The sequence below is a fragment of the Chroicocephalus ridibundus genome, chromosome 9 (assembly GCF_963924245.1).
Source record: "Chroicocephalus ridibundus chromosome 9, bChrRid1.1, whole genome shotgun sequence".
Lineage (NCBI taxonomy): Eukaryota > Metazoa > Chordata > Aves > Charadriiformes > Laridae > Chroicocephalus > Chroicocephalus ridibundus.
Window position 1 is genome coordinate 33,224,993 of NC_086292.1, and position 27,753 is coordinate 33,252,745.

The 27,753-nt window shown below is 40.4% G+C and overlaps 1 protein-coding gene across 11 annotated transcripts in view; it reads right to left on the reverse strand.

Moving 5' to 3' along the window:
* TJP1 (tight junction protein 1) overlaps positions 1–27,753 on the reverse strand; it is a 164,221-nt gene that overhangs the window by 40,427 nt on the left and 96,041 nt on the right. For all 11 annotated transcript variants that reach the window (XM_063346816.1, XM_063346815.1, XM_063346813.1 and 8 more), the window contains one exon: positions 6,293–6,349. In XM_063346816.1, the coding sequence (XP_063202886.1) occupies positions 6,293–6,349 (57 nt within the window). The remainder of the gene's footprint in view (positions 1–6,292; positions 6,350–27,753) is intronic.

Below are 27,753 nucleotides of genomic sequence, written 5' to 3' on the forward strand. Positions count from 1 at the left end.
ATAAAATGTTTATCCCCATTTTTCCTGTAGGCCTCCTTTGATTAATGGAAGGTTGCTATAAGGTCTCCCCGGAGCCTTCTCTTCTCCAGGCTGAACAACCCCAGCTCTCTCAGCCTGTCCTCATAGCAGAGGTGCTCCAGCCCTTGGATCATATTTGTGGCCTCCTCTGGATCCACTCCAACAGGTCTTTCCTATGCTGAGGGCCCCAGAGCCAGACACAGTACTCCCTTCAGGTGGGGTCTCATTAGAGCAGAGTAGAGGGGCAGAATCACCTCCCTCAACCTGCTGGCCATGCTTCTTTTGATGCAGCCCAGGATGCAGTTGGCTTTCTGGGCTGCTAGAGCACATTGCTGGCTCATGTTGAGCTTTTCATCCACCAGCACCCCTAAGTCCTTCTTTTCAGGGCTGCTCAGAAGCCATTCTCTGTCCAGCTGTAGTTGTGCTTGGGATTGCTCCGACCCACGTGCAGAACCTAACACTTGACCTTGTTGAGCTTCATGAGGTTTGCATGGGCGCACCTCTCAAGCCTGTCCAGGACCCTCTGGATGGCATCCTATCCTTCATGCACGTCAACCACTCCGCCCAGCTTGGTGCTGTCCACAAACTTGCTGAGGGTGCACCCAATCCCACTGTCTATGTCACTGATGAAGATAATAAACAGTACTGGTCCCAATAAGGTCCTCTGAAGGATACCACTTGTCATTGATCCCCATCTTATAAATATCTGAAGAGCAGATGTCAAGAGGATGGGGCCAGACTCATTTCAGTCACACCAACCAACAGGACAAGAGGCAATGGGCACAAACTGGAATACAGGCAATTCCATCCCAACATGAGGAAAAACTTATTTACTTTGAGGGTGCCAGAGCACTGGAACAGGCTGCCCAGAAAGGTGGTGGAGTCTCCTTCTCTGGAGATACTCAAAACCTGCCTGTATGCATTCCTGTCCAAACTGCTCTAGGTGAACCTGCTTTGACAGGGGACTGGACTAGATGATCTCCAAAGTTCTTTTCCAAGCCCTACCATTCTGTGATTCTGTGATCTGGACGTTGAGTCATTGACCACTGCCCTCTGGATGCAACCACCCAACAGTCCACCCATCAAATCCATCTCTCGCTAATTTACAGAGAAGGATGTTGTGGGGGACCATGCCAAAGGCCTTACAGAAGTCCAGAGAGACAACATCTGTAGCTCTTCCCTTGTCCACTGATGTAGTCACTCCATCATAGAAGTCCACTAAGTTGGTCATGCGGGACTTTCCCTTGGTGAAGACACCCTGGCTGTCTCAAATCACCTCCCTGTCCTCCACGTGCCTTAACATAGCTCCTAGGAGGATCTGTTCCACCATCTTCCCAGGCACAGAGGTGAGGCTGACAGGTCAGTAGTTTCCAGGGTGCTCCTTTCTACCCTTTTTAAAAATGGGTGCAATGTTTCCCTTTTTCCAGCCACCAGGGACTTCACCTGACTGCCATGACAATGACTTTAATTCATTAAAGAAACACTGGACATCTTTTCAAGAGGCACTCCAGACAGATCAACCAGAAATTATGGCTGGGATTCAAGAATTAAGCGAAACCCTGTGCTGTGCAGGACAGTCTAAAGGTTCATCATGACTACCTATGAGCAGAGCTGAGATTTTCTTTCAGTTTTCTTTTTTTAATTAGTCAACAAAGAGAATATATAATAGCCTATGAAAACACGCAACAAAAAAAAAAAACATTTCAAAACAGTAATATTTCCCCTTTCTCATGACACTGCTTCATCTTTCACTTTTCCATTACTCTAACAAACAGAATTCAGTTTGCACTATATTTGGGTGGGGAAGGAAAGGGAGAAGAGAGATAATAACAGAGACATTTATGTCAAACTTCATTTAAATATTCTCTATCTTTCCTTACACTATAAACAAAAAAAATTCTCAGAGTTATCCACTCATGAATAGAAATACAATCATCAGGTTAAGGCCAGCAGAGATGCAGAAACTCACTGTAAACCTTATTTTGCTGCTCGCTGTTCTATTTTTTTTTCAGAGTAGATTTGCAAACCAAATCACCAATATTAAGACAACTACTTTCATACTTTAATTTTCTTTTCAAGAAGCCCTGAAACACAGTCTCATATACAGACAGCACTCGAAAGAGATCACAATTCTGATAAAGTCTTTCCAATAACATAAATCAAAATCCTAAGAAATACTCCACACTAGAGAATTCAAATCAAACCCCAAACCTTTTTGAAAATTTAAGAGCTCAAATAAGAAACCTTCTAGTAAACCTCACCCTACTACTTTTCATTTTATCCTGCTGCCTAACATCCTCTTGAGATAAACAATAAACTGAACTATCCTCAGAAAACTGAGCCTAGCTCCTAGACATGTCTGAAAATAGCAAGATGTTAATCACTACAGATTATACAAGATATAAACATGCATCTTAACCAAAACTGCATTAAAAAAACAAACAAAAAATTGCCACATCGAATTCACCTGTCTGGTGTAGTGACAACACAAGAAAAAAAAACTGTACTATTTTGCTGTCCCACAGTAAGGCAGCATGGGAGAAGCAAAAAGGTATGTTACATACCTGGTTTCTGTTCTTTGGGGAAAGGAGGCACATCCAACACAGAAACACAGAACTGAGTTCCCAGTATAAAGAAACACACATAATACACAAAGTGCACACTTCCTCCTTAAACCCCTTTACAGTTAAGTATATAAAAACAGAAGATCTCTTAATAAAAGATAAACCATAGCTACCCAATAAGCTTTAACTGAAGTTGAGACTGGCTCAACCTCTTAGAGCTAAGGTAGCAGCTCAGGAAGTTGGAAGGGTAGTAAAGAAAGGGAACAAAAACTCCTGGGTAGAAGTTCAAGCTTCTTCTCCCCCACAAAAGCTTCTGAGTAAGTCTTTTGACAATAGTACTGGAATTTACCAAATACTGCGTTAAATCACAGCACAGTCAGACTGCTCATATGCTCTGTTCTAGATTCTCTAGAACACCTGAAGCAGATGGATTGAACAAAAAAAAAATCTGATGTTTGAACCATATCAAAGTGCCTGAACTGACACATGTACACTGCAACTACTGGGATTAAGTATACTCTGTCCCTAATTTGTAATGGCATCTCTGGAAAATTAAGGTCATAGAAAGAAACTCTTCAAAAGAAGTGAGCAAAGCCGCATTCTTCAACAGGAACTCCCTAAAACACTACCTTCTCTTTTGTAAGGCTCACCTTCCAAAGCTTGTATACCATACTATCCCCTTTTTAAAGGGCCATTACAGGGTCAAAACATGTTCAAAAAACAAAATGCGTAGTTTTTCAAGGTATGTAACAACACTTCTGAACTGCCATGAATTGGTTTATAAATCAGTAATTGCCCCCTATAACAATGCAGAAACATTTTAAAAATGTTTAATACCCCCCACATCAACATGTTAAAAAGCTAATCTAGTAGACTACACACACAGAATACTTTATGTAGTACCTGCTAACGTGTCGTCGTCTTTTTTTTCTTCAGAAAGAAATTGCACACAAATGATATCTACTTTCCTAAAATTCGATTATTACTAGAAAAACTGGGTTTTGTTTTACAGATTTGGCTACCTTTATGAGGCCCAAGAAGAGTCAAAGGAATCCTACTCTGCCATACACAACAGCAATGGAATGGTAGTAGAGAAGAGCACAGGCTTAAAACAAAGTAAAATTGTCAGTGCTGGAATTACCAACAGGACAAAAATTAGTCTCAAGACAGGAATAAATGTAGTCAAGAACATTCTATGTAGCTTTGCTAACACACACGCCACCTAACGAACTGCTTGCATTTCCCCCCTGTTTTTAAAGGCTGCTCATTATAATAGATGTTAGCAGTCCTAGTTTTGATGAAATACCATTAAAAAACCCAATTAAAATGGAAAAAGAAACCACGGTTATGTAGTTTCTTTAGGGCACTTGGAGAGACAACAGATCTGCTTGCCATTCAGCAACAGACAAGAGCTGATCTAGACTGACACCAACTCCGGACATCTCTGCCTCTCCCAGGGGGACTTACTAAGGTTTCAGACAAACTAACTCCTTCCAAACATTCTTCCAATGACTTGTCTAGCCTCCTTTCTGAAGGCAAACACTGACAGAATGTACCAAAAAGTTTGGTGAATCCCAGGAGCTTTGCAGGCGTACCAATAAAACAGGAAGCCAGAGCAACGTGACGCCTGACTTGCACCTACCCTGCAGAAATTCAGCGCCTGTTAGATGTCATTAATTCCATCGTTCACAGCCAGCTTATTGCCTTCAGCTAAGCCACAAATCAAAGCGACTTTTGAGTGTGCCTCACTAGAGAAAGCAAGTTCCGTTCTTCAAGTTTTTTGTGTGGCTGACAGTAGATGGTCTCTAGCAGTTCTGTAGCTCAGCCAAGCGAGGCAGATAAACTCACACAGAAAATATTCCGCAACCACTCAGAGTGGCATTTCGAGTCTATTCCAATTCTGTTAACTTCTAGATATCTTTGAGGATAACTAAGATCTGGATGCATTTCACTCCTTCCGAATAAACCAAAGTAACCTCTTTTACTTGATAATGTAACACTACAAGAATGTCACAAATAAAAAGTAAAACCAAAAGCCCCACAAGCAAATATATAGTTGCTCTCCTACATCCTCTTTCCAATGCTGAGGACAAATTCTAAGCACCAGTTTGCTTAACTTTAGCATAAGAGTTTTGCTTTTGTTATCTGGCAGATCGAAAACATTGTTTGTTTGTTCTTAATTGGCTAAATTAATGCCAAAGTTATTAACAGTACATGCCATCAGCCTTCAACATCTAAATGAGAGATATTTACTCAGCTAACAAAACAGTTACACCAGTACAGCTGGCAGGAGTTTGGCACATAAAATATCATAATCAAAATTATAATCAAATCACACTTTCACTTCTATCCTATACAAGGATATGACTATGCTGCAAGAGCAACCCAAGACATGATTTCTAGTTCCTACGTATCATTTTGGAATCTGTTCAAGGCTACCCCATATTGCAGCATCTCCTTATTCCTTTGCGCACTGACTGAACCTGTCATCTCCAGGTTTCAATGAAGTTACTGCTCTACTTAACCAGAAAAATATCCCCTTCAACAGAAACTAAGCTATGACCAAGTCTACCAGCCAACCTTGTATGGCTATAGCATTTTTTGCTTGTTTTTGAATATAGGACAGTACTGATTTAATGAGTAATATGAGTAAAAAAGTGTTTGATTTACACAGGTTCCAGGGATGACTGGACAGCTTCAAGAAGGAAACATAAAGGGCAATTACATATAGAAGTAATGCTTGTTGCTCAAGAACTTGACCTAAAAATTGTTGGAAGCTTGAGGAGTAGCCTAGATAAGTATCACTATACATTTTTGGCTTTACTTGTACTTGTCTTTCAACACGCGGTTGCAGCTAGAGGCAGGGTACTTTGTTAGACAGCCTTCTGGTCAGACTGAGCGTAACTGCTTTCAAGAGGGCAGGTACTAAACTGGTTATTTCCAATCAACAACATTAAACTCATTAGAGCCAAGAGATAATAGGTTTGGACAGAATTAACATTTTATCAGACCAGTTGATTTATTTGTACACATACATATAGTTATTTGGGCCATGATTCCATGTCCGCTTTAATACTAAGCTGCTGCCAGAAATGGCATCCCACCTTCTTCTGACTTTTCCTGAGCAGCTCATTCCTTATTGCCTCTCTTGCACAGCTTCACAATAGCTACATCAGAAATAATTTAAGAGTAACTCAAGTAAGAGTCAGTCTAAACATAAAAGCTGTCATTTTATTCACCAATCCCTAGAACATGCTGCTTTGTGTAAGATGCATGTTTTGACCACCCATAATCACTATTTTCAGCCACTAATTTAAGAAAGTGGCAAGCAAATAAGGCAGTTTTGAACACTTATTTATACTTAACTACATTGTTTCACACCCCTGCAAATAAAGTTCTAAAACATTTAAGTATGGTTACAGGACAATTGTAGTGAACACTTAGACAGAATTCTAACTACTTGCAGCTACATACAGAAGTAATTTAAAGCTTTGTTTCTGGCATGGTCATTTGTAGGCAGGCTTATCTCTGAAACCCAACAAACAAACAGAGCTACTATCAAATGGAGCTTTTACAACACTTCTAAATTTAAACAAAGGAATATGACAGTTTCCTTTCCTTTTACTTCCTGACATCTGGCTTTTTCCTATTGTTTTCAAAAGCTACCAGTATCCTGCGTTAGGCACACACAACCAATTGTACGGACTTACCCTGTGAAGAGTCACTGTGTGTTGTTCCCATATAGCTGTTTCTTCCATTGTTGTGCTCTAAGGAGAGAAAAACCCACAGATCAGACTTCACTGTCAATAGCCGTACCAAACGACTGTACAATGCCACAAATAGAAACTTACACTCAAAAATGACATTAATATTCATATTGAATAGCCACCGAGAAGTAGGGCTGGCGCATTTGTTACACATTTCCTGTCTTTATGTCACTTCTGAACTTCCCGTGCTTCCAGGGAAGGGGGGCAGGGGGAAGAACAGGCAAAATAGATTTCTAATCACTATGTATTTCAGAACTTGAAGTTATAAAGAACTTTAAAGGCAAGAAGCATTTGTGATGTAGGGTCTCTCGATTGCTCATTAAGTGTACAGTAATTGAAGCCTGTCCAAAGCCCACTTTCAGTTTTTCCACTGTGATCATATTCTAACCTATATACTTCATACTTTTGTGAATGTTCTCCTTTTGCTTGTTCTAAACTCTATTCAGATTACCACTAATTCATGACACAGAGCTATAGATTACAGTACCTGTGCTACTGTATTATGCATACAGGTCACATTTAACAGATACCACAGTTTAGTGCAGGCGAATGTCTTTGGTGAACAGTAGCAGTGCAGAAATAAACCAGGTCCTCTCTGAGGGAGTTAGATTAAATAGTAACATTATGACAATATTTACATACCTGCATTTCTGCTTAAAAGAGCAGAAACTTGCACTACTTACTGTGCCACCACGAGAAAACATTTGGAAAGGGAAGATGGCGTGAGGGAGGATAAACCAGGAGAGCCAATTGAAAACAGTCAGGAAGGCAGCAGGAAACACACAGCGAACAGCACGCAGCCTCCTGCTAACCCGCTGCCGCATTTTCCACCTTTCCAGAGGGAGTGCCCAGCGTTTTGCTCCATACCCTAACTCCACTAACTACAGAACACAATCAGAACTGGAACACCTCTGCAATATGGGAGTGTTCTTTTTCTGAAAATCTCCTTTACTCCTGATGTGTTTCAGTTACAGTAATTCAGCCACTACAAGAAGTACTCCTACCTGTCAATCCAGTCCTGTATTATAACAAGGAGCAGCAGCAGGAGCGTTTACTCTCACAATCAATACCCCTGAAAACTCTATCCAGTTTCATCACATCAAGAATTTGCAACTAGGTTTAAAAAGTGAGTTCTTCTCATGACTCCAGAAAGCTGTGGGTCTTTTCCCCTCTCCATGCTCTAATTGCATCAGTTCAGACGTGCTACATTACTGCTCGTTTCCCTTTCAGGGTTCACTTCTCTTGAAAGTGTTGGTGCAACTTAATTGGGATATATTTCATTCAAACAGCTTTTCTCTCCCTCCATTCACTACCAAATGTTACTCCTTTGCATTACAAATTGATTCAACTCTACCCCAGAAATTAGATTACTTCTCTCCAGCCTTTTAGAAGCAGGCCAAATATATATTAAACCAGTAACAATTTACACACACAAAGCCACCTTTGAAACAAACCAGAACATTTTGTTTGCTAAACGGTTAATGAATACTGATTTTCTTCCCTATTTCTAAACGCTCTCATTCTGTCTTAGTTTTGGCAAGAGCTTCTCAGGCTAAGCATCTCATCAACAAGTGAAGAATTATCTCTGCAAGTAAATTTCTAAAAGAAAAAGCTTTAAGTAGCTCCTGTTCAGAAAAAGGTGCAAGAGGAATCCAGTAAAGGATAGCAAGAGTCGCAATTCACATTTTAATTGGAATAGGCTGCCTCATTTCTATCTGCAGTTACCAAAGAAGTTAACCAGACTGGCTTATTATTGTGTTTGTCCCAGGTAGAGCTGTGCCGGGGGGGGGGGTGGGGGTCGGGGACACCGCCGCACAGCTCGGGGGAAGCCACTAAGCTAACGAGGCACCAGCTTTCCACCGCACCGAGGGCTTGTGACTCACAGTTGGTACAAACACACCAACTGGTTCTGGATATGGCAAAGACTGATAAAACCCAGTTTAACCAGCTAAGCACCGCTCCCACTGGATCTGGGAGAACTGGCAATCCCAGGGTTGGAACGGGATAACAAAAACAGCTAAGCAATGACTAAGAAAAATGGAAATGACCTATCAACCATGCTCCTGCAAACTGTGAGAAGACTTAGTACCTCACAGAAAAACAAGACAAACCCCCAGAAAAGCACCCACATAACTCACCAGCCTCCCCAAAGCTGGACAGGGTGCTCACCGCTCAATCTACTGACTAGAGCTGCCATTTTTAATGTCTTTTTCCTTTCTGTAGAAGCTCAGCCTTTCCACTTTCTTTGCTTGTTCTCCTCCATTTTCTTGCTGACACCATCTCCTCTACTCATCTATTGCCATCACCTCCCCTAGATTTTACTAACACGTTCATTTCAAATTCACAAGACTTGGAAACATCAAACATCCATTAGTTAGATAGCAAACCAAGTAATATGTTATTTTCATTCTTTCTGCATGCGCAAACAGTCCAATCAAGAACAGCGAAAACAGTTCAAAGGCAGCCCGAGGTGAGCTGTTGGCTTGGGCAAACACTGCTTACGTGAGTTCGTTTCTCATCTGAAGAGCTGGATTCACTCACAGCAGACCGAGAAGTCTGCTGAAGACCTGTGAAGGTACTCACCCTACTAAGCACTGACAGCCGAGGCAGAAGAACTAGCTGGTGCTGCCATCAGCTGAGGTCCCTGCTGTGATGCCGCTCTTTGACCACAAAGTGCTCTGTTTTTCATGCAACATTTGAATTTCAGGAATCTTGCAAGGACTTAATTCCCAAGTGTCTAGAAACGTCAAACACTGCTTGTAATTAAGGAGTGGGGGCAGACGGCATAGGTCTGCAGTGACGGTGCCAGCCCTGCTGACTGCTGGTGCCAAGCTTGGCACCCCAATGTTACCCACCGCTGATTTAGGGTAAATCAAGGGGACTCAGCAGGTACTGAGGAATACATACAGCCTAACACCTCAGAAACGAGGAATATTTGAGAACCTAATGTTACAGAGACCATTAAGTATCTTTGAAAGGCAAAGGGACAAACTATGTCTATGTTAGCTATGGTTCTCTACATGTATTAAGGATAAAAATAATAAAGAGACTGATGGTATTGTGACTTCAGTGCTGGAAAAAAGATTCACTTTATGCTTATGCTTTATTAAAATCAAGAGTTTCCTTAAACTAATGGTAAACACCCTTATACAGCAGATAATTAGTAGCATTCCCAGCTCTATATACAGCAAGTGGATGTGTTTGCTGCTTGGGGTGTTTTTTATTATTATTTAAAGGATAAGGTCATACATGGAGATGCAATTCATCAGTATGGAAGCAATGCAACTTATAATTTGCTCAGAATCTTGGAAGTATCAAATCTTGTTCAACTGTTTAATCTTTGAAATTGCCCTGAGATATAAACATGAAAGTAAACACCTTTCCAGAAAGCTCCCTTTGTGGGCCACAAGGGTCCTTCAAACAACAACAAACATTTTTTGTTCCCCTTCTCATCACATTTCTTTCCCGCTTCTCAAAGGCCAAGGTTTTTTCTTTTTTAAAAACATGCCTTTTCTTATACAAGTCTTTTACCTTCACAAATGCACCCGGGCACATGCGTGCATATGCAAGATTGAATTTCCCCAAAGGATTAACTCTGTACTTATGCGTCAAGATTTTCCCTTCAAGCACCGTGAAGGAAGAAACAAGCCTTGCTGGCTGCCAGCCTGCGCAATGCCATCAGGTTTGCATTGCTCAGTTTTACCTCCTCTGCAGCTGGAAGAGCCGAGATCAGCAGCAGCACCGGAGCCACTCAGGGGCTTGCGAAGGCAGTTCAAGGTCACATTTGGAAAGACTCAAACAACAGCCACAGAAATTAGTATTTCATACCTAAAATAATGCAAGGTTCCCAAGGCGAAAGTTTCTTGCAGGGTAAAGCTTACTCCTTTAGACTTCTACACCTAGAAGAAGCACTCAGACTAAGGCCAAAGCTCCTATTTAGTCTTGAAATCAAAGCCAGAATAGTTTCCCAGTGTTTCTGTGCAAGTGTAAGGTGACTTACTAGAGGAATTATCTTTCTTGGTTTAACTGAACTGATTTTCATAAGAAGCGTGTCAAGAACAACAAGTTAGATTTTAAGCAGTTGTTTGCTCAATTATGATCAAGTTTTGACACATGTGGTCAAAGGAGTTTTCAACCACCTTATTTCTTAATAAAATTCAACAGTAATTTCCTATAAACAAACAGTGTTAGGTTTCCACACATCTCCCACTAAGGACAATGAGATGATTACAATTTCAGAGGAAATCATATTTAGGTATCTACCTTAGAACAGTCAGATTTTCAGATTTTCCTCTGGCCAACGCAAGAGTAACCTACCATGGGAAGCAATAAAGGACTTCCAGCATCTTTACAAACCTGGTTTTGCAGATCAGCATTGACAGCTGTCCTGCAGACAATAAAGTAAAGCAACTACTTCTGCTACCTCAGGGGGCATATTGTTTCTGTTCTCCGCAAAACACAATAGAGAGAAAAGCTATCCCTGACAGATCCAAGTCCCTGCTCTCACCCTTTCAACCACAGCAAGCAAACGACAAGAAACTGAATGCCCGGATCACACCCTCAACCATCTGAAGAACACTATCTTTGCTCCAAGCTCGCAGCCTCACATTGTAACTTTTGTGTACACCTTACTTCCGATAAAATGCTGACATCTAAAAACATTCCTAATTGTCCTGATAAAATCCTAACAACCTTGAGGAATAGTTTTCTTATTCAAGGCATGAAAAAAAAAAAAAAGAGCAGAGAAAGAGGAACTTGTAAGGGGCTGTATCAAAAGAAGAAAAAAAGCTAATATTTAGAGTCAGTCTTCTCAGAAAGACACACCTGACATTCACACCCCTCATCCATCATCTTGCTGCATTTCTATTTGGCTTCCAAGACTAATTCTCAATTATTCTTGGGAAAGTCCACTTCAGCAGTGGGATGCTATCGAGCTTCAAAGCTTTAAAGGTTAAATGAAGAATCAATACATTTTGATTGCACTTGTGGGAACAAGAATTAAAAGTGCTTATCGTAACAATTAGCACTTGCAACTGTTACAAAAATTTCTGCAGGTCTGTTGGCTATCAAGGGGGTGGTATTCATCATTCACTTAAAAAAAAAAAAAACAAAAAAAAGAAGTCAATGTCCAAAACAAGCAGCTTCCTGAGGAAGTTCAGAAAGGAAAACTGAATCTCCCTCAGGCAGCCCAGGCAGGGGATGCAGAGGTCGTTTCCCTGCACCCAGCATCTTTCAACTGCAGCAGCGTGTTGCTTCCAGCACTGACCGGGAAGACTTCCTACAGACACTCACCTTTGTCCTTGCCTAGTTACACTACAGCCACCTTAAATTCCAACACGTTCCCTCCAATTGCCTTATCGCAAAAGCCCTCAGCTGACTGGGGGGGGGAGGGGGGAAATCGATTTTTTAAGAGTTGTTCCGCTGCAATTAGTGCAGTGAGGGCAGAATCCTATTATCAGACTGATTTTACCAATCGAAACGAGAGCTTTATCTTACACAGTCTTTATACACCATAAGCAATGTGCCACATCTACTCTACAGGGTATCTTAGAGCCACACAAGCTATTTCCAATATTGAAGGTAACCGCTAGAGCGGGCACAGCCAGAGCGGAGGGTACTCTGAGACAGGATAAGGCAGCAAACCGCGCACTGCCAAAGCTGGCTGCTTGCACTCACAACTGTGGTGTCTCCATGTGAGACCATGCAGGCAGCCTATATCCTTGTTTTTCACTTGATCATCACTCTTTGCAAGGAGGAAAGACTGTTTCCCTGAACGTATTCTTGTCAAAAGACTCAAGAGATCAGACAGAGCAGCTGAGGGACTGCTGCAGAGAAAAACAACATGCACCTGATGCTCGTTGATTATCTCTTTTACACAGCAACACTAAGTGGAGGAGCAAACACCCACTACAGCATTCTCTTGGGAGATCTGTATAAAAAAAAACAATAAGTATCTCATTCATCACTGAAGCAGAGAAGCCAATCTTCAGTCTCACCTTCTGTCTGACTGTACACCCATGGAAGTGACATCGACTATCTATTTTGGAAACAGAAATACTAACCTTATTCTCTCCAGCAGATGTACTCAACACCTGAAAGTAAAGCAGTGCGCAGTGCAATTTCCACCCCCCCCGCCCCGTTTCACACATTGCATGAGTCCCAAGCTCTAGTCAAGAGTTCCACTCCTGCCAAACACTTGTCTGTATTCAACAGGCCACCTCATGAAAAGTCTGTATTAAGAAATACAGTATTATTAAAGCTGGTCTTCAGACGACAATGTACAATCCAAGTTAAAAAAAAAAAGAAAGAAAAAAGACAACATACAGCAACACAACAGAACTCTCAACACCACATGTTAAGAAAATAAACTTAGTTTTACTTAGATCAGTCTCTACTACAACAGTACGTACTGACTGCCTGGACAACAGAAGTCATCTTTACATCATGATCAGCAACCTTGAGAAGAAAAACTAGAACTAAACTTAATTTATATTTTTAATAATAACTAGGCTGTTTCGCCATTCCACTCAGTTCTCCCTGTGCTTCCACAATCACATGCCCTTCCACTGGATACTACTTTACTAAATACAATTTCCACTGCTTCCTGCTCTAAAATTCCTAAGATTACTTGCTGTATTTTGAACACGTAGGTACCGCACATATCTAAGAGTGTCCCTTCTGCTAGCTTTCCTGATGAATTTTTGTGCAAGACAGTTTTGCTCAGACATTTTTGCTATGGGCACTATTCTCTCAAAACTAAAAAAAAAAAAAAGCTCAGTATTTAACTCATCCCATGTAATACCCAACTTCTTTTTTAGCACGACTCACTTTTCCAGAATGGCCTCTCAAGTCCAAGCCTCACACATCACAGACAGCTCTCTGATCTCTCAGGGTCATAATGTACTTTTGTTGTGTTGCTGCTGCTCAACACAAAAAAGAATAGACCCTCCTTCCAAAGAAGCCCTAAACAAGAACAGTATGCAGAAATTTGGGGGAATATTGCATTTTAGTGAAATAATTAAATACTGGATTACAGTTCCAGTTAAATCTGAGTATTTATAGAAGTGTTTTTGATACAGGCCTAGCAAATATCATTATCCCTGAATGGCCGAAGGCTGGCACTCAGGAATAAGAAGGCAAAACAAACCAGAACATAAGACCCAAATGCAGACACATCTCAAATGATCTTAGGTCAAGTTACTTTAGATGAAGAGTACCACTCAAACACCCTGGTAACAGTATCAGCCAGCAGCTAAGCAAAGCTTACTAGCTTCACCATCTCTAAGGCGTGGGAAAACTGTGCTTCAGGATTTGGGATCCTTGTCTGTTTTGCTTCTTTCCACTTTGCTTTCCAGCTGGCAGTGAAATCACGTAGGATCATAAACTCCAAAGCACTGGCAAACAGCGTTTCACAGATCGCTACTCCAGGCCAGTATGCTAGCAAGACAGAACCAAAAGTCACAACAGGACAGAAAGGCTAAAAAGCAGAATGGTGAGCCATGTTTCTCCCCCTGCAAATGATGGTGCCAAAAGGAAAGCACAAACAGCTTGCACTTTGCCTTTGGTTTTATTTTGTTTAAGTAATTTCTCTACCATACTGACCTGGGTCAGTTTTATGAGGGCATAAGTGTTCCAAAATTAGAGTATAGTTTTTCATATGTAATTGAAAGTTTTTATCTTCTCCTAATTTAAAGGCTAACCTTAGCTCAGATCTGATGTTTTCCCAAATCATGTCAAAACCAGGATCTTCAAGAAACTCCATGTGATATTTTAATTATTTATATCTCAGGATGCAACTTGAAAAGCACTTCTTTTAGCACATGTACACACTCCCTTCTACTAGCTTCCCCCATCAAAAACACGCCCTCCCTCTTATTACGCTTGTGCAAATGTTACACTTGTGTATGTGGTCTTTTCTACCTGTATCAGTTCCCCAGCAGCGCATCTCAACTCCATGGACAGCAGCTGCCTGTGGCACAGTTTGTAAGCCAGCCCTGTTAATGTAAAAGCTCGAACTACAGCCTCACATCAAAGTAAAATAAGCTCTGTTGAAGTATACAAGTGAAGCTCATTAAGTGTACACAGCTGTGACCACAATTTCACAGCAACCGACACAACTTGGAACAGGACATTCCAATCAGATGTTACCTGCTTGCTTGGTTGGTTTGAAAACCACAGGGGTGGTCAAACAGTGGTGCAGGCTGCCCTGGGAGGCTGTGGAATCTCCATCCCTGGAGATGTTCAAGACTCAACTTGACAAGATCCTGGGCAACCTGCTGTAGCTAACCCTGCTTTGAGCACAGGGCTGGACAAGATGATCTCCAGGGCTCCCTTCTGACCTCGCTGTGCTGCAATTACTCTATAAACCAGATTTAGTGAGAACTGCCCTGAGCAGAGGGTTGGACTAGCTGATCTCTAGAGTGCCTTCCAACTTTAATTACTCCATGATTCTAAGTCACATTTCCAGCACATTCCTGAAACCAAATCCAATCAGCCAACTGCAGACAGCCTCCATCCCTGCTCTTATACACAGCTCAGTGTTACTGTTTTATCACTCAGTTAAGAGCATTAGTTGGAGTTCTTCCAGTTTATTTTTCCCTTGGGGTAGGAGAAGAGCACAGTATCAGTACCACAGAAAACAAAATCATACCATATTAATTTTATATAAGAAACCTAGATCAGGCTTATGTACCTGACCACTGCTTTTTAATTAAAAAAATACAAAGCCAAACTGCAAACAAATATAAAATATGGACACCAAAAAATGACCAACATGAAGTTAGACCAAGTTCGACATCAGAGCAGCAATCAAGGCATTCAAGCACCTCACTTTAAGCCAGAATGCCTCTTACCTTGTTTCTAATCCAGAAAATCAAAACCTAGTTACCAAGCACTGCACCATGTCAATTTTACGTTGTTATACTCTGAAGATCTGTCAAAGGAGAGCCTCAGGATAGGCAACAGTATCCCATGAAGACAGAGCAGGGTTGTTTTTCCCCAAGATATGACTCAAAGCTTTCATATATCAATCAGACCAAATGCATGTTTAAGAGCCTTGCATGACAGTTCAAGTTACAGATGCAGAATTATGGCCTTGCCATCTTCCAGCTTGACAATGAAACAACAATGCACGTAGGTTAATTTCTCCTTAGATGCAGAATTATGGCCTTGCCATCTTCCAGCTTGACAATGAAACAACAATGCATATAGGTTAATTTCTCCTTAAAATGTTTGGTTTTGTTTGTTTGCTTTTGTTTTTTTTAAAGCCCACGCAGTCACAACAAACCAATACATTTTATGGTTAGTTTACCAAATTCTTCTGAAATGAAGATTTGAAATGCAGGAACTCCAAGTAAACACACATTGCCTTTTGCCTGGTAGAAGCAGTTGAAAACTACTTTTGTAGTTGCAGAATTCCGTGGGGTTTTTTTCCTGATATTTCGCCCCCTGAATCTCAGCATGAAAAAATGTCGCTTTGTGTAGTAAGATTTATTTTATTTTTTTTTTCTTTTTACAGGTACAAAATGTCTTCCTCTGAATCTCAACCAACCACTCTTAGTAAGAAATTTCTGGGTGAAGTGTCCCTCCCTACCATGAACAACCACACATGCGCAGACGGCATTTCTCCCCTCCCACAATTCGGGTAACTGTCAGTTAAGAAGATTCAATTTTAGCAGTCACACGGCTACTAGAGCATCTGCAGAACACGTTCCAACTCTACACTCCCATTCACTTCACACATTCAAAGGAAGTAAGTTAGAAACCAAGGATACAGAAATGCTGGAGTTTAAAGAGGTGGAGATGGTGAATAACATTAAATATTGCTGCTTTTTGATAGAGTAACTTTTTTGGTTAGAAAGTTGTTAGTAACTTTGGAGTCAACAGTAACAAATGGTTTGGTTAAAAAAAAAAAAGCGTGTGACAGGAACACCACAGGTTTTTGTTTTGTTTTTAAAGTGCAGTGCTTGTAAGTTGAGAGAGGAAGGAAAAAAAAAAAAGTACCAGAAGTCAATGGGAGAGAAGGAATGGGAATGAGAGCAGCATTGCAATACCCTGCTGGTCACAGGCGGGCAAGAGATTCGGATGGGGGGAGAAGGTAACACACACTGCACTAGTGATTAATGCCAGTGCGTCTGAAAGGCTTATTCAGCTACCAGCAAGGAGAAAACTCCCAAACTTTCTTATCAGACAAGTATGGGAAATAGAAATTTCTCAGCAAAAAGGACTATCCCCATCCTACCAAGCCGTTACGTGGCATTTGGTAGCCCGCAGACCTACAGATGAACTCCCACATCCCAAGGAGCACATCCCTACAGCTAATTCAACCGCTTCATTTTCATCAGTCCTTTACAGCCTTTTGTTTAGTGCCTATGTAATATAAATTGATTAAAATTATCCACTAATATGAAGAGATGAAGTAATTGTGAAAGTTCAGTTTCAAAAGCGTGGTGGAAAGGGGTGAATGTGGTCTAAGACAAAGGATGGGTTATTTCGGTAACTGTGTGAACCAAGTCAGCAGGTGCCCAACAGTGTTGCAGAGACTTAGCAGCCAGAGGACTTTAAGCAAGCTCTCCCATTAGAACATGTATAATCGTTAAAAAAGCACCTTCAGGCTACTGCTTGACAATACAAAGGGTTAAGGAGCAGCAAAAGCCCAAGCTTAAGGCTACTCTCATCCTCAGGGCAGAGCATCTCCTTTATTTGCAAAGCTACTCTGAACTGAATGAAGGAATCAGTCTGGCATTAGGGAGGCCTTTCCTGAAGTGGAAAAGCAGCAGGCAAGAAGAGAAGCTAAGAAAATAAAAACTGAAGTCTCTTCTGGTGAGTTATTCATTGACCACAAATGTAGAAAACGTCACCCATGTAACAGTATACACGCAATCACTTTCATAACCCTCACTGCTTTAGTGGGTAACAAACAATTGCTTATTCACAGCCAGTCAGAGCAGGATATTTCTTTTTTTAAAGCTTAACCCTGGCTATACTATTAGATATTTGAAAGATATGGATGTTTCTTTTCAGAAGGCAAAAGAAGATTCATTGTTACCAAAGTAAAACTTATAAACATGTTTTATGGAAAATGCGTGCATATTTTTCTACCTTCCAACTTACTATCCTTTTCCTTTTTTTGAGTGATCTGCTTCCTTCTCTTCGGGAGCCATGGCCAGCAACAAGCACAAGAAAAAAATAACAGCAGCTCCAGAAGAATCAGCAAGCGAGGAAGAACCAGCAAGACACTGCCACGCTTTCCTTTCCCTTCCCTTAAAAGGAGTCGCAGCAGCAGCAGAGATGCCCCTGCCACCCAAAACAAGCCAGAAACATCTTTTTACTCCCATCGTAACTCCTCATCCTCTGAAAAAGCAGCAATGAAACCAGCTCCATTGGGGAGCCAAGAGACAATAAAAGCAGGCCTGGGACACTGCCCGGCACCACCAGCTGCCCTGATTACAGCCCTCCTCCTCTTGGCTTGCCTGCTGCCGCAATCCCACCCCTGCCGAAATTTCACCATACCAGGGGCTCACAACCTGTGCCAGTTTCCAGACCTCTTAAGAAAACTTGGATGCAAATCACCATATATTAACCTTAAGCCAAGAAAAGCAGGCCTTTTTTCAAAAGCAGCATGTTCTGCTTTTTTGGGGGGTTGGATTCTGTCTTCTGTAGATGCATCCCTATCCCTGCCCCAAATAACTACAAATCCCCACAAACCCCAGGCTGAAGACCTACCCTAGCCACATCTCTCTCACTGAGTCAGGAGACAACACCCAGTCACCTTCCCCTCCCAAGCCAGGGCAGAAGAGGCATTGGCTACAGTCACCAGTACAAAATGACAGAGTAATTACTGGACAAGAGGCTTTACACTGGCTTCAAATTAAACTCTGTAGGTATTCAGATTTACATAACCATCATGCCTTTTCCCAACCCACCCTACGGACATACAGCTAGGGGTTTTTTTTCTTTCCTGTTTGCACATCAAAGCAGGGGCAGGGACAAGGGAATTAACCGACATGCTCAAGAGCATTAGCTGTTGAGCAGATCAGAACTCCCTAGCAGCATGGTGCCTTCAACGCACACAGAGCAAAACAGCACACCTCAAAACCAATAAAATGCCCTTTTCTCATGAAGGGCCGTTTGGTAGACTTTCAATTATTCTGACCATTGTAGGTGAACTAACATCAAATTTTACTTGGCATGCAAATTTAGAAAGCTTTTTAAGGAAGGAATGACCAAAAATGACAATCTTTCAGATCAAATAGCTTCAACGCCTTTCTTCTGCAGTTTAAACTTCACCTTCTACTTCCCCAATTGAGCATTTAAGGTGACCAAAAAAAAGCCAAAGAATAACTAAAAGCACAGTTCCATCAAAGGGAAAAAAGCCACACCCAGAAAGCCAAAGTTTAGCCTTAAAAATGGTCACAAAGCTACTTTTGTATTTACATCAGCAATTAAAAATAAACTCATTTAAGCGGAACAAACTGCCTCACCAGCAGCTTTAACCACATGACACTAAACTTCTCTTCCCACAAATTCAAATATGTCAAGGATACAGGACTATATTCTTGACCAAAACTGCATCATGTCCATTCATCATCACTCTGGAATGCACGTTCCCAAACAGGCGAGAAAACTATGTGGGCAGAAATGATCAGGGCTATTTTAAAATATGCATCGTGCTTCCATCAGAACTGCATCTTCTAACTACCTGGAACCATATTTAAAGAACAGACTTTGCAAACCCAAAGCCCTTAAACAAGGGCAAACTTCTCCCTTTTTGAAAGTTGTTCTGACTGTACTTTTAACTTAAAAACTACAAGAGTCAAAACTATAACCTGACATTCCAGTTTGCAAACTGAAAGTTCACTCAAGTTTATACAACCTTTACCTCACCCCTTTATTACTCCAGCACTCCTTGCGGTACAGAAACCAGCTCCATTGAACTTCTACATCCTGAATGTAACATATTCTAAGAAAATAACAAAAGATTACAGACCAGGGGAAATAACTAGTGTAGAAGTTTAAGTCTTTCCCATCTGTTACCTTGTCTCTTTAAGCTTCACATTCCAAAGCAAGTTAAAGCTTTAGTTGACAAAAGAGAACAAATCCACCTGAAGAGTGACAAAGTTCAAAAGAAGTAAAGAAGAAAGCTAACAGAAGTCCCGCTTGGCTGCATTTTTCCCCTGTGCATATATTCGCTCACATTGCTGCATATTAGCTCCAATCTGTTCCACAAAAAAAAAAAAACAAAACAAAAACCAAAACGCAAAACACGAAGTAATCAACAGCAGAAGTGTTACCACACTCTTGCCCTATCCAAGCCAGCCCCTTGAGGGGGAAGCCGCACATCAAAACATAATACCATTTAATTTCACAGCTAAACTTAAGGTCTTCCAAGACGAGAACTTCACTCCATTTTTGGTTTTGGTACCACACTCTTGCCCTTGGGTGTTCCTCGCCATGACCAGCCCATACATCAGGTGCGCTATTGGTATCTGCAAGTCAAGGGCCCAGAAGGTCATTTTTGTGACAACACATGGTCTTTTCTGGGCCCTCAATAAATCAGCAGTGTAGTTCTAGGATTTAAAGGACTTTAAATTAATATAAGACAATAAAGAAAAAAAATGTACTTAAAAGCTCTTTTCCCATTCCACCTCTGCCTTACATCTTGCAACTACACAGCAAGCTAAGGACATACTTTAGCCGCCCAATCCTCACAAATACATCATAACTGAACTCATTAAGGTTACATGAGCACGTACCAACTATCAGCTTGCATGTACATACCATCATACTGGTTCCATTTTCTCTCAACAGTGCACTGTCAGCTCAGGGGTCAGTGCTCCCAAGCTATATTTACTTTCAAACGATCAAAAACAACACATACATTATCATACCAATAGTACAGATTATTGACGCATATACTTGCAAAGCATTAGGTACAGGGTAGCTTAATATCATTATTTCAAATAATCTACAGTCCCATATACCTACATAGCACTCATCATTGCATCAGTATAATTAAACACTAACATCAGTATTACTTCAAAATAATTTTCAAAACCAGTATTTTAGATTCACTTTGTTTTCTTTAGTTTTAGGATACAGTACAACCACATTTTCAAGATTATTTTCTTTCCTACTGCTACTAGAGCTGGGTACACTCTTTTTCCAAAATGAAATCTGAGCTTCTCGTGTAAGCAAGTGATAAGCATCAAAACACACACAATTGTAGTATCTGAAGTTTGCACTTGGAAATCAGCCTAAACAAGTCTGATAGAATGTTACAGCTGACTGAATTACAAAGCATTTTTGCTTTTTAGTGCTCTTGCGTTGCATTTGTTCCATAACACGTTTAAGGGGGTCCTTCTCTCCCCTCTCCTCAAATTGGTCTACTCCAGCACAAGTAAAAAGAACATTTAATACAAGTCATTTATATCAGTCCAAGAAAAAGCACCCAACATGACCAAAAGTAAGGCTTATTTAATTATGAATATTAGTTACCTTTGTAGATTTATTTTCAAAATTGAGAAGAGGAAGAATAAAGTTTGCACAGCCTACAAGCACTCACCAGAAAAAACACCAACCCCATATTACTGAGGGATTAAAGAAAGCTACAAATAAAACCCAGTAAATACAGGCAGCAGTTTGACACCCATCAAGAATGTCTGACAAGGAAAATCTAGGCATATCAGCACTGTAAGTAACACTGAAAGCTTTCTCTTAGCAGGCTGAATAGCACAGGTAAGACACATGAAGTGAAGAATCCCATAACGACATGTCCATAAAATAATAGTGGATGTCATGGTTTCCACTCTGATTTTAAATAAGAACCAACTATGCAGTAAGTAACGCAAGCAGAGATGCTACACGCTTAAGAGACAGACTTATGAGAAGCTGCTCTTTCTCCCTAGGTAATTATCATTTCATAAAGAATAATCCTTGATTGCTAGCCAAGCTATGGCGAGGATGATGACAAGCACGTAGAGTATTTCAGAATAGGAACTCTGAAATCAAAGACTAAAAATAAAAGTCTATACATAACTACTCAGACATGATACCCATCAAGCCCACCTCTTAGCAAGTATTTCCCATCTGTGCTTAATGGGCAGATGTCTTTTTCATTTACTCAGCACATTTTTTGAAATGAAAAAGGATGAATGACATTCTAGCTGTTTATCCAACCAGCTGGAGAAGAAACTGGATAAGCTCTTGGTTAACAGCTGAAATGCCTGTATAATTTTGGCCAATGACCTGTTTATCCTAGGTTACAGCTACAGTTCATTCATCTGTTGCCCCAAAAAAACCTATCAAGTTACACATCAACAAGAACCAGATGCTGGGGATGGTGGGGAGAGAAGGAAGCAAGTGAATCGCCTACGAACCTGCAGAATCAGCTAGCCCCTTTTTTTTTTTTAAAAAAAAAAAAAAAGAAAAAAAGGAACATCTTCCTAAGTGAGTAAGAAACCTCAAGAGTTTAGCTTCAGTACACCGGTCAAATCTGTTTGATGAGTCAGTTCAATGGAAAATACTATCAGAAGGCCACAGTTTGCAGAGAAACCATTTATTCCAGAGTATTCTTTAGAAAAAATTTCTGAAGAGTAAGTAGGTGAGAATAAAAAACAGTGAAAAAGTTGGTCAGAAAGAAGAGATGAGAAATGAAAAAGTACTTCTAGCAAAGACAGTTGCACTACAGTCTTTTTGCAGTAAAACCAGAATTGAACAGCAAAAGAAAACTGACTAAGCTTGATGATTTAATATCTGTACCTTCATAATCATGCAAGTTCTAATAATTTATAAAAGAAAATTAAGTGCAGTGACAATATCTAAATTTGTACTTCTTGGTATCAATGTATTGATTTCATTGCATCTTTTCCACTATTTTTTGTGGGTTCACCTTCAGAAGTCATTCCTTTTGAAATTTAATCCTCTAAGAGATACTGTAATGTTCTCAACAGGTGTAGTAATGCATCTTTTTGGCTCCCTGCGCCATTTAAGTTGATCCAGATTAACAAACATTGAACTGAGCCATGGAAAACATTTTTCCTCTGTGGAATTTAAGGGTGCAACCACAAAAAAAAAATAATTTGAATATATACAAAGAACAAACTTTCTTGCCCTACCTATCATTACAAAGAGTACAGACTTTTTTTACCCAGAAGAGTAGGAAAATACTCACTATGGAATTACACTGTTCAGTTAGTTTCCTGCTGTAAATACACTACTCATTCTGTTTTCTTCACTGCATTGCTATAACAGGACAAACAGATTATTTTAAAACTTCACATTTCTATTTTAGTGTACTGTCACTGTATACTATTCAGCCAAAACAGTAAAGGCAATTTTAAAGACACCAGCTACTTATCCCTGAATATGCACTACTGCTTCAAGAGGTTTTAGGCACAGGTTGTGCATATTTTGCAGTTACTGGAAATGCAGTAAACACAGGTGAATACCTATAGTCACACACCCCCCCCAAAACACGGGGACAACGATGCCATGGTGCACAACAGAAGCTCAGTCTTAGAAGTATGTACGCCTTCATACATGATACATATGCAATAGCAATCAAGTGTTACTACTTTGTTTCCTACCTCTCAGCAGAATAAAATAGTGATGCTCAGGTTTTGATCCAAACACATTGACCTCAGACAGGCTTAAAATCCGAGGTACAAGTAACCAAACTATTATAAGTTATAGAATATATAAATACAATTTGACCTTTGATTCTGGGGAATGAATGTGAATTGGTAAACTTTGCCCTTCACAGGTAATGGGCTATTACGCTTCTTATTGTATAGGCTTACTTGGATTAGATGCCCACTTCCCACAAACATCCAGCGCCTTATTTTCGGTGAGAATATGGATTCTCTGTAAGTGTCTTTGGAAAACAAAAAACAGTTTATCCTTGTAACATTCTAGTTAGGCAAGAAAAATTAAGGAATTTACGTTTTTGGACTTATCTTTCCTCTTCCTATGATCCTTGTAAGTCAGGCACTACCTGATCTAACAACTATTAATAAAAGTAGAGAGATTAAACAAAAAATCAGGTCGGTTTAATTTTTATTCATGTTCTAGTCCTGCTTCTAAAACTGAAGAAGGTACTGGCATTATAGTTACCGTGTAGGATGCCCATTAAGCACCAAAAGAAACATTTACTTATCAGCTTCTTTTAACCCAAACCATTCTGTGACTCTATGATTCTTCCTATTCTTTGTACCAACTCAAGACAAGACATTAGATCTCAAACTTCCATAGGACATACGCTACATTTCAGGAAACTACTTTGCACTATATTGGTCATCATCAAGAAAGGCCCATTGTTTTTTAATCCCTTCCCTCCCCTGCTTTGCCCAGTCTCACACACTCTTTCTCCCCCTAATCCACCCCCTCTTTCAAGCCCCCACAGCAGCCTCTCAAGGCTGCTTGTTTGCAGCAACTCCAAATAAACCGCGCAAACCCAATCCCCTCACACACACACGACTATTTTTGAAGTGAAAATTAACACGAATACAATTTAAATGGAGACAAGTCAACAACTGGGCCCAGATAAGAGCTGTGTGTGCAGTCAGCAGGGGAGAAGCGTTGTTATAGAAAAGGGGGGCTAAAAGCAGGGACTGAGCGCCAGCTTTGTTCGCAGTCAGTAGCCTAAGTGCCTATCAGTCAGCAAAAGCATTTTTAAAACAGCTGCATCAAAGCTTTCTGCAAGTTAGTCAGCATGTGACAGGCCAGCACATTACAGCAGTGCCACAGCAATCTCTGCATAATAGGAGTGCTCAGAGTGACCTGAAAGGTCAGTGTTTTCAGGCATTCCAGTAATCTGTAAATTGCCTTGGCTTATCGCTTGGAAGCAACATAATTACATTGCTTGAAGGGCTAGGACAGTAACGACAGATTTTACGTATTATGTTTTGGTCAGCTACACACTAACATCTACACTGTAAGTATATCCAGGTAATACGGACTAACTTGCAAATAAAAAAAATAATTCAACATTAAAACATGGACAAGTCTGCTTTTCTGAGAGAGAAAACTACTTTCTAAATTTTGTAACTGTCTACAGTATTTTATTAAGTGTACATATCTTTGAGGGTTTTTTTATTTCTCTATTTCTCTCTATTATTTATTTCTCTTACAAGTGTTCCAAATTGTTTAAATTTATTTTCTATAAAACTAATTTTTAAATACAGAACTAATTTTTAAATACAGAAAGATTGAAACTACTGAGTAAATTAAAAGGTCCTGGTCTGAAAGTTACAAGGTAGAACAAGCAACACCTAGTTTGACACCAAGCGTTCAGTTCCATTTAAAAAAACTGTAAGAGAAGAGGAATGATTACTGCCAGCTATAAACATCCCAAGCAGTTTACCCATAGCAAAGTAAGGCCAGTCACTGACGTTATTCAAAGATTTTTCTAGAAATAGAAAATAAAAATTGGAGGACCCCTCAAGTCTCAGAAGATTAAAAACTCAGTATTGTAATAAATTCAAACTATTTCAGCGCGCTATTCGACTCCGGTGCTTCGCCGCGGTCCTGCAGGCAGCGTGCGGCGCAGGGAATGGGTCCCTGGACCTGCAGTTCACCAGCAAGCCCACCTCGCCCTGGTCTGCTTCCTCCACCACCACCACATCTATTTCGACTACTCTTCACTCTAGGTGACTTCAAGCATTCTTCATTCCCACAGAAGGGACTCAAAACAAGGACAAATACAAAGAACGCCCTAAAAATTCTCAATTTTAATTCAATTCTAGAGGAGGGGAAAAAGCCCATACAACATTTCTCTGACTACTTACTTTTGTTTAAAGTATTTTTATTATCAGTAACTGCTTAAGGCATGTTTGTTGTGGTTTTTTTTTTTTTTAAAAGGGAGCTAGTCAATGGAATCAGAAGTTCAAGGCTAGCAAAATGCACGCTGCAGAAATATCACATTCAAGTTTAAAAGGCATCTCCTGCCTGTTTGCATTTTAAACTAAGATGTAGCACAATCCCATAGTACAGGACAAATCTCACATTGTTGTCAACCAAACTAAGTTTACAGCCAAAGTTTACAGTCCAAGCATTATCAATAATCCAACTGATTTAAGAGGTATCCTCATAATGCTGAAAAAAAAAAAAAGCACCACGACTGGTCATTCTGAAGGAGCAATGATCTCGGCAACTCTCAACCACTGGCTTCTTATTGTGCTTTACACGTCTTCCCAAGATAGAGAGGCATTCACTGATTGCAGATAAACACAACAAGTAAGAATACCTTTTAAGTTAGCATTGGTTTATTTCAAATGAATCATCTCTGACTTCCCTCAAAGGCAAAGAGAGTTCTTCAAAACTAAAAATTCAAACATGTACTTCATTTATATTCCAACTTCGAATCCCAAAATTCCTCTTAATAGGCAGGACAAGCAGCTATGAAATCAGACCAAAGTGACAAAATTTCCTTTGCAACAAGGCCTGTATTGATTAAATATTCTGGTATTTCAGATGGAAAATTTAACCAGAAAAAAACCCCACGTGATAAAAGAACGGGACGGGTTCCTGGGAATAGCACACTATCGGAAAGATGTTTCTTGGAACTCTGACTCCCCTCTCCCAAGGGGAACTGCAGTTTGCGTTGGATAGACAGCCATTCCCTAACTGTTATTCTTTTGTGGGGTGGGGGGGAACTGAGATTAATTTTCAATCTGATTTGAAACTCTTCTCAGCATGCAACAGTCCCCACACCCCAGCTCCTCCCCAGCATCAGGAGGGCAGAAACCCCAGGACATTTGAGGAATCTGACAAATATGGACAAAGAAAAAGCACATTCTTAACATTAAAAACACTACCAGTAAGCACCAAGTGTTTGGGGGGCGGGAGAGTTGCACCTTTAGACTGCTGGCGTGGTGTTGCCTCGCAGCTGGTAGAGAAAGGCATATTGTGAAAACGAGTAATTCTCAACTAACCCTTTCCTAAAATAGACCATTTTAGCTGCAGAAGAGAGGGACTTTCCTTATGCCAGAACATGTCATTTATAAGAACAGCTTTCCACTTCACGGGAACTGTTACTATCTTTCAAACTAATTCGAACTATCACTCTTTGCACAACTGGGAGCATTTAGGTCAGCATCTCCCCTCCCCAAAAACAGCACACTATTCTCAGAAAGGCAAGCTCTTCTATGCCACCTATTCAGGTCCTATCTGCATAAACAGTTAAGCCAGTAAGATCAAAGACTTTCAGACGATGCTTGCTTTGTTGGCTATCTACACAAGACTTACAAAAAGTCTAGATAGGCATTTAAGAGGATGCAGCTTGGCAAATTATCCTCATACTGAAGATTCTGCCCTTTCCCAGTTATCTGGGAGTATGTTCTGCTAAATATTATTAACTGAAGAGGAATGCCCAAATTAGCATGTGAGATGGTTTCCATTATTTCCAAATGCAGTACAAGAAAGGATAAAGCAGTAGATACATTTCAGCGTGTTTTGTTCACAGCTTCCGATTATTTCTCATCTATAGTTTGCATTCTTACAGGTTTTGAAATACTTCCAGCTTGCGATGGAAGGTCTTATTATCTAGAATTTCTGTATAGAATCCTACTGTCCTTCAAACAGTCTTTATTTGCTTTAGCATTTAAAAGAGCTCTTACGATTTTCTTTTCCTCTCCCCAGTGCCTTCAGCTCTCTCTTACAGAAAGCAGAAATAAGCAAATGAGCTCACATGACAGCTACAAGAAACAATACTCCTGCGATCTGGGCAAAACATCTACATTTTTATTATGTCTCTTTCAGAGATTAGGTCTGATACTATAATCTTCATTTTTTTTAATAGTAATCTTTAAATACAACTATGCAGTTAGTCTTGACGAGACAATTCTGTGAGTAAGGCTTAGTCATACAACACAAGGCTTCTGAACAATTACTTGGAGAGTCCAGACACCTCAGCTTTTGTGCTAAGGTTTTTGTTTCTTTGCTGGGGAGGGCAGAAGCAAGAAAGAAGAGGAAGAATAGGTCGCTGACTCAGGATTAGGAACTGTCAGCTTGCCTTTGGCTCCCTCTTTCCTTTCATTCTCTTCTCCCTCGAATATCACCTAGTATTTTCCTCCCTAACTGTTTTCCTTCTGCAGTTCCTTTCCTCGCATCATAGTTCTCACTTTTGGCTTAGCCAACAGAAGCTTGCACAAAAATCCAGGAAAGGTAGGCAAATACAACTAAAACCAAATAATAACCAAAGACACATTTGGTGCCTTCCCTTGGTAAAAGCTCATTTGAGAGACCAGATGCCAACCTTTCATTCAAAAGATGACCGAATTCAAACAACTCTAAGTACTGCACAGACCTAGCTAGTCCAGCTTCCAGCAGTAGCCTGGAACATGTCTGCTGTTTATTAATTCCTGAATCCTGCTTGCTTATAAAATCCTCCAACTTCATTTGATGCA